At 37.4% G+C, this 12485-nt stretch overlaps 1 protein-coding gene across 1 annotated transcript in view; it reads left to right on the top strand.

Moving 5' to 3' along the window:
• ROCK2 (Rho associated coiled-coil containing protein kinase 2) overlaps nt 1–11177 on the top strand; it is a 98891-nt gene extending 87714 nt beyond the window's left edge. The window contains exons 31-34 of the mRNA XM_063314582.1: nt 450–711; nt 1269–1497; nt 5393–5524; nt 6579–11177. Of these exons, the coding sequence (XP_063170652.1) occupies nt 450–711; nt 1269–1497; nt 5393–5524; nt 6579–6582 (627 nt within the window). The 3' untranslated portion in view covers nt 6583–11177. The remainder of the gene's footprint in view (nt 1–449; nt 712–1268; nt 1498–5392; nt 5525–6578) is intronic.
• Nucleotides 11178–12485: the final 1308 nt, after the last annotated feature.

The raw sequence follows: 12485 nt of genomic DNA, 5'->3' as shown, positions 1-12485 counted from the left end.
TTCAGAAACGTTTAACCAAATATAACATAGACAAAGATGCCATGTTTATTGGACCAACATGAAATAAACACATGGAGAGGTCGTTGTTTCATAAGAGATTTTCCCCCCCAAAAGTCATGCAGAGACAAAAGTGGAGAAAACCCTTTCTCTCTGAATTTTTCCAGGTGTTTTTGTGAGGTGTCACATCTCTTATTGAGAACTTTCTTTCTTCTTCAGTAAAAATAAGTTATTCTATCATCGCTTAATAATAATTATATACATGCCATCAATTTATGTGGTGAAGTTCACCATTTTCCCATGTTAATAATAGGATAAACAATCTTGCTAAGACTTAATGTCGGGAGGAGGAATCTTTAAGAGGCATTAGAAACCTTTTCATAATTGCCCTTTTACATTAGAAATAGGTTTTCTCTGTCAAGTATTACTGACTTTTTTTTCTCCAATTCCAGATCCTATATGATAATGAAGGAGAAAGTAAAAAAGAACAAGAATTTCCTGTAGAGTCGTCAGGGGAAAAGTCAAATTATATTTGCCACAAGGGACATGAATTTATACCCACCCTTTATCATTTTCCAACCAACTGTGAAGCTTGCATGAAGCCTTTGTGGAACATGTTCAAACCTCCTCCCGCTCTTGAATGTCGCCGTTGCCATATCAAATGCCATAAAGATCACATGGATAAAAAAGAAGAAATAATAGCACCTTGCAAAGGTAACTTTAAGATAAATAAAATGTAGTGATTGCAAGTTGGTCCATGGAAAAATTTCAGAGTCCGTAGCTAGATTAAGATTTCTTAAGGGTAACCAAAAGTGAAACAGAAGAACGTGCAGGTTTTCAAATTCTGCAGAATTCTACACCAGAGATGCAAAGAGCCAAGGAAGTCCCCTAATTAGGCTATATCATTCAGCCGTGAAGTAAGAAATTTTAGACAGAATGCACACACTGGTGGCATTAGAGAGTGTAATAAAATTTAGAGGGCTTGTCTTGATTATGCTTGGCTGAATTGTTCCAAAGGCTAATGCTACGAAAAATCTTGCTAAAATTCTGCCTGCTAATTTCAGCTGGAAAGTTGCACATCAGCTTAAACTACTGTCTCTTTCAACTTGGCTAGTTTTGATTGGACAAAAATGCTGTTTAATACGTAATTTAATGAGTTGGTTATCAAAATACATACATTTTTTTCAAAATAAGATCTGGTTGCTTTTCAAATACAGTGGATTGTACTAATGTGACTCTGTTCTAAAGTATTTGTTTTTAATACATTTCAGTGAATTATGATATTTCAACTGCAAAGAATCTACTACTGTTAGCCAGTTCCACAGAGGATCAGCAAAAATGGGTGAGCCGCCTAGGGAAAAAAATTCCCAAAAAGCCTCCAGCACCGGATCCTTTTGCACGATCTTCACCAAGAACTTCCATGAAGGCCCAGCCAAGCCAGTCTCTCAGGCGGCCAAGCAAACAGCTTCCACCAAATAAAAAAGAAGGCTTCCCTCCAAGGTAAAAAGTTGCATGTAGAAAATTGCGGTAACTATTGTACAGTGATAAGTTTTTACAACACTGCCCTGGGCACTTGAGGTAGTCATGCTAAGTATTTCTTTGATGAGATGTATCCACCTGTGAAAGTATTCTTCTACTGCCACTATTTCAGGGTACGTAGTTAGTCTCTTATGGCTTAATCCTACATACTTTAGATTGGGATCTCAGGAACCACGGATCCTTTGCTTTTCCTATCCAGTCTCTGAGGCCACAAAAAGTTACTGGTTTATACAACTCTCCTTTACAGTAAGATTAATTGATTTAGAAGGTAAAGCTTAAATCTCAAGGAATTATGTGGAGTACATATATTCTAGATATGCATTTGTACTAAAACAGGATCCAGGATTTTGTGCTTGACACCTTCTTTTACTGTTGTGTCAGAGAAGAGAGTTTTGTGAGGTAGGCAAGACGACGTATGTTAAGATGTATCCATAGCAATGGAATGCTATGTTAACAATTAAGCTGGGGAAGTTTTTCTAAGGTTGGCACAAGAACCGGTTTTCTTAGCAAAAACTAGGTTGCTTAATTGGACCCTGCGGTGTCCAGGTAAATAGGGCTGCACAGTCCATGTGCAATATCTGAAAGGCCTTTGGAGCAGGGGAGTGCAAATATAGCAGCTGCCTGCAACAACTGAAAACAGCTGTGTCTTCTCTAAGAGCATGCAGCAGCTGCCCTACAGCCCAACTGGTTTACAATTTTCTTTGGCTTGTTTATTCCCGTGGATAAGCCACCACTTCTTCCTCAGGCTTTCACTTCAGCGTAATAGTAAAGAATAAATCGCCAGCGGCATTTCACCTGTCTTATGAAGGCACAAATAATTATGCCTGTAGATCTGACCCTGACAGGAAATATCGGCCCATTTTCACTTGTTAAAAATTTATCAGCACATCGTATGTTTTGGGTTCTACTACTTCATCAGAGCTTTGTTTTATTTTTTAGTACTGAGCCTGTCCTTCGAATTATTCTTCACTGAATTATGTTTTTTCTGTACTATAATTATTTTATTAACATATCAACAGTAAGTAATAGGGAATTATGATTGAAGTACAGATGCATGTCAAGTGAGAACTAACTGTTGGAATTTGGCTCTAAAGCCTAAATGACAATATTTTTGAAATATATTTGTATAATAATTAGCTCAATAGTTATGTAAAATAGTAAGCAATTTTTACTATTGTATTACTAAGTAATACAATTTTCAAATGTATTAAATTTACATTATCATAATGCTGTTACCTGTAATGGTCCACGCTCCATTACGGATCTATAATCCAAAACCAAAATATTGTCATTTAATAACAAATCAGTTTTGAGTATGTTTAATGGCGTGAAAAGCATTTTGTGTGCATTTCATGCTTTGCCCTTTTTTTTTATTGTTGCATATAAATTATTATTGCAGAAGCATAGATAATTCCTTTCTATGTCAGGAAAAGACCATTTAAAAAAAAATGCACTAAGTGTTCTAGTTTAATCCAGAGAAGGAAGTTGCATGTTGAGATGCTGTGTGCACCCTGGAAAATTCCAGAAAGAAAAATGTGCATCATATAACAATCTGCTGAAAGAACTGAAAATCTGAAGTGAGGAAATAGTAAAGAAGTGAGGTAAAACCAGGCATGTGATAGAAGCTGGATGGATAATGCCAATTATCCCCAATTAAATCAAATTTTGGGGAGAATAGACAGATTTACAAACTGTAGAAAGGAACTGGAATGTTCATATTTAAATACAATGCTGCTAGAATTGTGGAGAAATTTACATTGCTTATAATTTTCAGAACAAGTTTGTTTTATGTGTAGATTTAACATAGTCACGTAAAGTTATGGGAACGTTGGGGGCAAGTCACAATGGTTCCTGAGGACTGATGCTTGCAGCTATATTCTGCTAATTAAACAATACTTATTTTAGAGTTGAGTACTGTATTACTGAGAGTAGGACCCAGTTCATGTACACACTTGTTCTTAATTTCTGTGTTAAATTGAAGCAGATTGCACAATCCTAGCAATAAATGTGTTTTCTGTGTAATTTAAAACTAATATTAAGACAGTTAAATTGATATTATTGCTTGTGTTTCAGAGTTTTCCTCTTCAGTCGCATTCAGTTTTTTTTTAATCTGACAGCAGCTTAAATAGTTGCACCTAACACTTTGCATCAGAGGACGCGCTGTCCACAGTGCATCCCGTTGTCCACCCTTATAGGGTACACCTAACTTATCCCATACCTCGCTCTCATGGTAACTGGTGGGCTTTCCCATTTGCAGTAGCAAACTGTCCCCCCAATCTGTGTGCAAGTGTATGTATGCATAAATATAGAATACTGTGTATGTAGTGTTACACAATTGATACATGATATGCATACTTGTTTGTAAATGATCTCAACTGCAAGTGAAATATCAAGGATTTGGGTGGACACACGTTTCTTATTAAGGAAGTAGGCTTTAAATGTTTAACTTGTTCCTTCATAGGTTAATATGATGAACAGGAATGTAACTCAAACTTTGGATAAAAAGTTATTTTTATATTGGTGTAATGGAGATGTTCTTTCATTTTGACTGCCAAATATAATTACAGTAGTAAAACTTACAAAAGGCAGCTGACACGTTTTGACAGTACAGTTCTAATGGTTTAGCAAAATTTTAAAATCTTCTGATTAATAATCAAATGGTTGTGGTTAACTAATCACATCTGAAGAAGCAAAAACAAAACCACGTGCTTCCTTACAAAAGATAGGAAGGACAGGCTTTAGTTTTGAAGAGAATAAGACATCTGTTGGAGACTTCACTGATAGATTTACACAGTCAGATCATCACGGATGCCCTTGAACCTTGAATAAGTTATTCTGATTTACCAAGATGCATCTGAATTCCCCTTTGCTGAACTCTCCATCAAAACCTCACGAGAGGTTCTTTGGTCTTACTCAGCTCTAGAACAGGCAGAAGTATATGTTCATTTTGTTCTGCTTCTCTCGGATGTAAACTGAGATGCCACCCGGTGATGCCACAGTGGAGACAAGGGACAGAGATAACTTATACCCAAGTGAGCTGTGCTGCAGGAAGAAGCACTGTGAGTTATTCTAGATGATCAGAGAAAATTTAAAGGGCAGACAGGAGCAACTGAACTTCATATTCACTTATCTAGAGCTAATCCATTTAGCACAGCATCTGAAGTGAGAAGATACGCAAGCCTAACATGAATCCCACATAGTTGCTTTCATCACACAAAAGTCATCAATTTGTTTCTGCTTCTTGATTTTGTTTTGTGTTTTGACATATCCAATTGCAGTAAGTCTACATTTGCAGAGTAAGGTAATTCAGTATGAAATACATAAACTTACTTGCCTTTGTTTCATAACTTAGAATGTGATGCATTGGAGATAAATGCACATGTTGTTAAATTATATTTTTCTATCAAACTTTTGTCTAAGTTTTAGTATCTGTCTAAAGTTTTATGACTAGGAAGGTATTGGAATGTTCCAAGGAAACTGCTTTTTTTTTTCTCATTTCTTGCTCCTTGGAAAATTTCTGAAGAACTGCCAAAATGCTTTCAGAAATAGGGTGAGGTGACTGTAAGATTTGTCAGTGCCAGTTCTTCAGCATTCCAGTGTGTAGCCACTGACAATAAATGAAACCTCTGGGTCATTTCTAGTGGGAAGCATCCATGCATATGTTTGCATACTTTATGAGACACATTTTGACATCCAGGAGTCAATTTTAGGAACACATAAAAGACTTGTGCATATGATTCTCAGATTTTATTCACTGTCACAAGTAGTAATGCATGCAGAAGAAAAACAATGTTTCAGTAGTTACGATATTCAGAATTGTTTTTAACTTGGCTCATAATAAAACCTCGTTTTCCAGATTGATTGATATGGCATGTAGAGACTGGGATTGGTCATTTGATGATATTGATTTTGATATTGATTTTAATATTGATGCTGAGGACGATCTTGATGATAGCGATGATGATAACAATGTGTTTATTCTAAAGAGGTAAATGGATGAATATCTATAGGAGAATGGATTGCTTTTTTTTAAAGCATGCTTTTTCGATTTTTCCCAGTAGAGGTATATGTGCTGGCTTAAAATATAATAATAATTTAATCCATGCATGATTTTTTATTGCCTTGAAATTGTAATGTCAAAATCCCTTATATTTACATGTGCTTCTTATAATAGACTTTTCATGTATGGCTGCCTTTCTGCAAATCCATTTTTGAACATTCACATCTATTCTTTGTTCTGTCAGATGTTGCTACAAGCTCATATGTGGGTAACAACAAATTTGTTTTGAAGTGTGATCCAAATTTTAGCTGGTTACCTGCACATTGCGTATATAGCTTGATTTTCCATGCATTGGTGTGCCTCTTTTGTAATAAACTGTGGTATAACTTGCTTCGCAAATGTATTTCACTAGATAATCATATTAGAATAGGAATGATGGAAACTTCTTGTCTTCCCCCACCCCCAACAGATTATTTAAAATTAGGCTGGATTACCTAATTTCCAGATCACCTCTGAGGGGAGTGTAAGGTTCCATTTCATTCAGATGTAAACTAAATTTTATTCCAGCACCTACCCATCACCCCAAAACTAAACTTTCTTTTATAACCTAGAGAGTTTCATTTGTTCCGACTTTCTGTGGTGCACTTGGGCACCTTTGTGACCAAGAATATCCATTATTAAGAGTTATAAATTTTGCCCCGTATGCACCATGTTCAGATATTACAGTGTAATCCTGATCCTGGAACAGCTTTGTTATTCTATTCCCTCCAACAACAGAGTAGGTTATGAAAGTCCATTTGAAATGAGAGTGTACAGAAGATATTGTGTATCTCATAAGAAAGATATGAACTGCTGCTTAAGATAAATACACATACAAAGAAGATAGAGGAACCTTTTGCTTTGCTAGTGTGAACCAGGCTGGCTGAAAGATCCAGCGTTTCCTCACTGCCCGCTACTTATGGCTTGGTATTTCCTTAGAGACCACAGACTATGAATTTGAATCTCCTGTGTTTAAACTGACTGAGGTCTTTTCTTTTTGCAGCTAACTGCCTTCTGTGAATGCAGTTGACTCTTCAAGGTGATATTCATCCCACGGAAATGACTGAAACCGTACAGGAAGTCCTTGAGTTACGACTGCAATTGGCACCAGGATTGCCATTGCTAAGCGATGTAGTTGAAAAGCTCAATGTCACATGACCGTGTTGCTTAGTGATGCCAATCCAGGCAGTCTAAGACACTCCCAAGATTCACGGGGAGCATGAAAGGAGCACGGGGTGCTGCAGGGGGGTGGGGGAGGCCCTGGGAGGGCTGGCATAGGCCAGGTGGGAGTCGGGAGGGTGCGCTTGGTGTGGCACAGCTCAGGCCAGGGAATGAGGGTGTGGAGTGCATGCGATCGCAGGGAGGCCATGGAAAGAGGGAGCGGGGTATATGCGTGTTTGTGTACAAGCTCAGGAAGGCTAAGGAAAGGGGGTGTGTGCATGTGTGTATGTGAGCTCAGGTAGGCTGAAGAAAGGGGGCGTGAGGTGCGTGTGATCGCAGGGAGGCCATGGAAAGAGGGTAGGAGTCCGTGCGTGCATGAATGTGCCTGCATGTATTCCCTGGCCGTTTTGAGCTTGCGGCTGCATGGAGCACCCCCCCCCAACTCGTGCATGGCCTGCACTGAGCCTCCCCCACCCCCTGCGGCACAATCACACTCCTTACCTGGGACTCTTTCTGCTTAAATCTCAAGAAATTATGTGGAGTATATATGGAGTACATATATTCTAGATATGCATTTGTACTAAAACAGGATCCAGGATTTTGTGCTTGACACCTTCTTTTACTGTTGTGTCAGAGAAGAGAGTTTTGTGAGGTAGGCAAGACGACGTATGTTAAGATGTATCCATAGCAATGGAATGCTATGTTAACAATTAAGCTGGGGAAGTTTTTCTAAGGTTGGCACAAGAACCGGTTTTCTTAGCAAAAACTAGGTTGCTTAATTGGACCCTGCGGTGTCCAGGTAAATAGGGCTGCACAGTCCATGTGCAATATCTGAAAGGCCTTTGGAGCAGGGGAGTGCAAATATGGCAGCTGCCTGCAACAACTGAAAACAGCTGTGTCTTCTCTAAGAGCATGCAGCAGCTGCCCTACAGCCCAACTGGTTTACAATTTTCTTTGGCTTGTTTATTCCCGTGGATAAGCCACCACTTCTTCCTCAGGCTTTCACTTCAGCGTAATAGTAAAGAATAAATCGCCAGCGGCATTTCACCTGTCTTATGAAGGCACAAATAATTATGCCTGTAGATCTGACCCTGACAGGAAATATCGGCCCATTTTCACTTGTTAAAAATTTATCAGCACATTGTATGTTTTGGGTTCTACTACTTCATCAGAGCTTTGTTTTATTTTTTAGTACTGAGCCTGTCCTTCGAATTATTCTTCACTGAATTATGTTTTTTCTGTACTATAATTATTTTATTAACATATCAACAGTAAGTAATAGGGAATTAAGATTGAAGTACAGATGCATGTCAAGTGAGAACTAACTGTTGGAATTTGGCTCTAAAGCCTAAATGACAATATTTTTGAAATATATTTGTATAATAATTAGCTCAATAGTTATGTAAAATAGTAAGCAATTTTTACTATTGTATTACTAAGTAATACAATTTTTAAATGTATTAAATTTACATTATCATAACGCTGTTACCTGTAATGGTCCACGCTCCATTACGGATCTATAATCCAAAACCAAAATATTGTCATTTAATAACAAATCAGTTTTGAGTATGTTTAATGGCATGAAAAGCATTTTGTGTGCATTTCATGCTTTGACCTTTTTTTTTTATTGTTGCATATAAATTATTATTGCAGAAGCATAGATAATTCCTTTACCTAACCCTAATGCTCTGCTTCCTGCTTAATGACCCACGTGTCTTGGGTTACCACAACCAGGGACAATCAGGACTGCATGGATTGTTCTCACTAAGCGATGCGGTCATATGATGTCACGCTTTACAACCACATCACTTAGCAATGGCAATCCCAGTCCCAATTGCAGTCATAACTCGATGACTACCTGTATTATGAAAGTTCTCCTGTACCACCAAATAGGCCCCTGAAGAAATTACTTTTGCCACTGTTATTGCCCTGCGCCGCACCGTGCCTCCAGCAATGCCTGGCATCACCTTCCTGTCTGGAAGTCAAAACGAGGAAGAGGCTTCCATCAATTTGAATGCCATCAAGAAGTGCCCTCTGCACAAACCATGGGCCTTCACCTTCTCTTATGGTCGTACCCTGCAAGCTTCTGCCCTCAAGGCCTGGAGTGGTAAGAAAGAAAACCTCAAGAACGCCCAGGAGGAATACGTCAAGCATGCTTTGGCCAACAGCCTTGCCTGCCAAGGTAAATGTGTTCCAACTGGCCAAACAGGAGCAGCTGCCAGCAAGTCTCATTTTCTTCCAACCATGCTTAAGAAAGATCAGAGGCTTGGTTGCATTGTCTGCTCTCTCTTGTTGCTCTATTGTGCCTGAGCTACAGTGATGTCTGCTGTCTGTTTTTCACCTCTCCCCACCCTCACCTTTCCCCTTTGCCAGCTTCTCTTGTAAGAGAGAGATGTAAATCTTTCTCTTGCCATGAAAAACCTAGAAGTCCTGGCTTATTCCTTTCTCTAACACATCCCCATCACAAGCTGCTTCTGGTGAACAACACTCCTGGTCTGTGACCAAAACATCAAAATGTCTCCGGAGCAGGGACGACTGACTTGCAAACCTCTCGAAATGAAAATCTATTTAATCATTGGGGGGGAAAAATGGTTCTCTTGAAGCTCTGTTCCACAAAGACTCACAACAGGGATCGAAAGGATGGGGAGTCATGAAGAATTTATCCTTGTTCAGTTTTTTGCAGAGAAACGCTACCAGCAACTTTGCCAAAAGAAAGCAGAGTGGGAGATTCATATCACATTGATGAAGACTGCATCTTAAAAAGTGACCATTATACTGTGTGTTGTATGTATTTTGGTGTTTAAATAAATACATTGTATTGTAATGCTGCAAAAGGATTAATTTTTTTCCATTTTATTTTTATACCTATTATTCATATTCCATTAATACAGTTGCAACTATGCATTTGTATGAAGCCATAATGTTGACATTTATATCATTCATACTTGTTTATTCAGCATGTCTGCACTCAGCAGTTAAATCTAATGAAAAGTCCCAGGTATGTACTCAGTTACTACCTAACAAGCAGTCCCAAGTCTTGTTTTATCAGTTGTGAATGCCTTAAATTAATTTTGTTTGTTTATGCTCATTCTTGATATTTAAGAGATAAAAGAATGCAGAGGTTTACCAGCTCTTAAAATGCAGTTTTGCTTTGTTGCAGAATAATATAGTGCACTATGTTTACATGTAATAGTTTATATCAATGTCAGTCTATCTGAATGTGTATCTAATAGGTTTGAAAGGGGAGGGAGGGATCAGCTAAAGATTGCTTCCAGAAACAATGAACTAGTAGTATTAGAACTAATATATATAACTTTCATGCATAGGTATTTTGAAATCAGTTCTTTGTTCAATCCTCAGTATTAGTCACTGACTTTGTATTCTCCTTACTAAGTGCTATGAACTTTCATTTTGCCTTTTTTTTTTTTTTTGCATACTATCCTAGCTGTGTGTTTTATTTCTGGAAAAATACCTATAACTATTTTTACATTTTCATCGCACAATGTCTAAGGAATTGTACAATAACTGAAAAATACTGTAGATGTATTTTAAACCTTTCAGTCCTATTCTCTAAGCACATAGCTTTAGGAAAAGGAAAATAATTTCAGTTGTGCGTGTTTGAGAACTTATGGAAGGAAAAGGCCATGGAGGCACTTAATCATTTTTTTTTTTTGTACAGAATATAATTTGTAAACTTGTTCATGCCATGTTCATAATTTATCCCACAAATGCATGTTTTATATACAACTACAGGATGCTATAATGTTAAACACAATGAGAGTAAAGAAGAAATTCTGGAGGCTCCACTTTGGGAATTTTTTTTAATGTATGCATATATATGCACACGTGTTGTATGATAGTAGACTAATGGAATGTAGAATCTATTATTTGAACGAAGGGACTGATACATTTCATTATGTTTTTGTTTCGGTAACAGGAATTGGGTATTTAGAAGGAGAGGACCAGTAATTATTTGATATTACCATCATGAAAATTGGAATTGGAGTAGAGTTCACCGAGCAGGATTCCTACATATTTCCCATTTGCTTTTGGCAGGGCTCATGCACAGTCGCATGCAGTTATGTCTGAGCTTATCACACACTGAGATCTCATTCAAGCCCCACTTGTTAGGAGTTCACTTCAATAGATCACGCACAAGAGATTCCAGTTGATTTGGACTATAACATGCCTGTTTCCGCTAATATACTGTGATTGAAAATCATACACCTATGAATTGGTCTAAAAGTGCATATCATAGCTTGCACATTTAAATACACCTTTATTTTGTTTGATTTTTACAGCTTCATGACACAGTGAAAGAATACTGTTTTGTGTGCTTGCTCTGAACAGTGAGTGTACAACAAAATATTTTAAGAAATGCATATTTTACATACAAAACTTACTGTTTAAACTCATATACAATAAACCTTGTTTCAATTCACTAATGGCATACATATTTTATATTATAAATTGTTATTTGTGGGATGAACTGAATTGGAAGAAATATATTTTTTTTAAATAAACTATTTGAGTAAGATATTAATGCTAGCAAGTTGATTTTTTTTAAAAAAACAAAAACAAGTATGAATTACAGCACTGTACTTGAAACTGTCATTGCATAGATTCAGTTGGCTCTTACATGGTAATGTGGAAATCTATAGAAAAAAAGTAATTTTATTTAGTGGCTTTTAGGATTTTAAATACAGATCAGAGCTTTGCTTTAGAAAGAAGCCCAAGCATGATTTCCTCTTCATCCAGGATAATGAGTTTAAGCTTATCAAGGTTTGTATGAAGGGGATTCTGCATGAATTTTTCTGTCAGAAAAATGTCCCATCCGTTCCAAGGTAAGAAAAATTTAAGTCTGTTTTGCTCATCATGTGCATACCTGTTGGAAACTAATTTGATGGGGTTTAGATCTTAAGTGTTCATATAATTATTTATTAAATTTGAATGCTGCCCAACTCTCAAGGGCTCTGGACAGCTCACCACAATCAAAGAAATTACAATAAAATCACTAGAACAAAAAATACAGAATTGGTTCTTGCTGTCTGTACAGCATATCCATTGCTAGCATTTTGAAACTGACTCATAGGTTGTTCTCTCACATACATAATCATTTTTAAATCTTGCTATTAACTGTACCAGACACAACACTGTCGCTGATACATAGACATGAGCCATGCAAACCACCCTGGCAAGATTCACCACATCAGTTAATGTGAAACTGAATGATCTGTGATGTATTAAGATTTATCCAGTTAAAGCTTCATCCAGGACCAGTTGTCTTGTTTCAGAACACCAGGTTTTAGTTCTGCCATTCTAAGTTTAACAGTTCAATCATCAGATTCAAGCACTAGGATATAATTTCTAAATTCAGTGTGAGCCAGTGAGCTATCTGAGATGGATGGGTGAAATTCTGCAGAGGAAGAGGATGTATATTTTCAGATTTTTTTTGTAAGGTAGCATCAGCTGTGCAGGTAGACCTTGCTTACCAATTGTTCAGTGACCGTTCAGTTACAAAAGTGCTGAAAAAATAACTTTATGACCAATGCCTGCATTTACGACCTTCACAGCATCCCTCAGTCACATGATGGCCATTACAGTCAGTACACATCCTGTGCCTGACCTGCTGTTTTTTTCCCCCTCATAGAAAGCAAGGGAAGGAATTACAAGAGAGTAAGGCACATTGATAAAATTTGTCTACCATTTTTTCAAAGAATTTCTGAAGTACATCTTGAGTAATCGCAGG

Source organism: Candoia aspera, chromosome 1 (genome assembly GCF_035149785.1).
Source record: "Candoia aspera isolate rCanAsp1 chromosome 1, rCanAsp1.hap2, whole genome shotgun sequence".
In the NCBI taxonomy this organism is placed as follows: domain Eukaryota; kingdom Metazoa; phylum Chordata; class Lepidosauria; order Squamata; family Boidae; genus Candoia; species Candoia aspera.
This window is presented reverse-complemented; position numbering and strand designations above follow the sequence as displayed.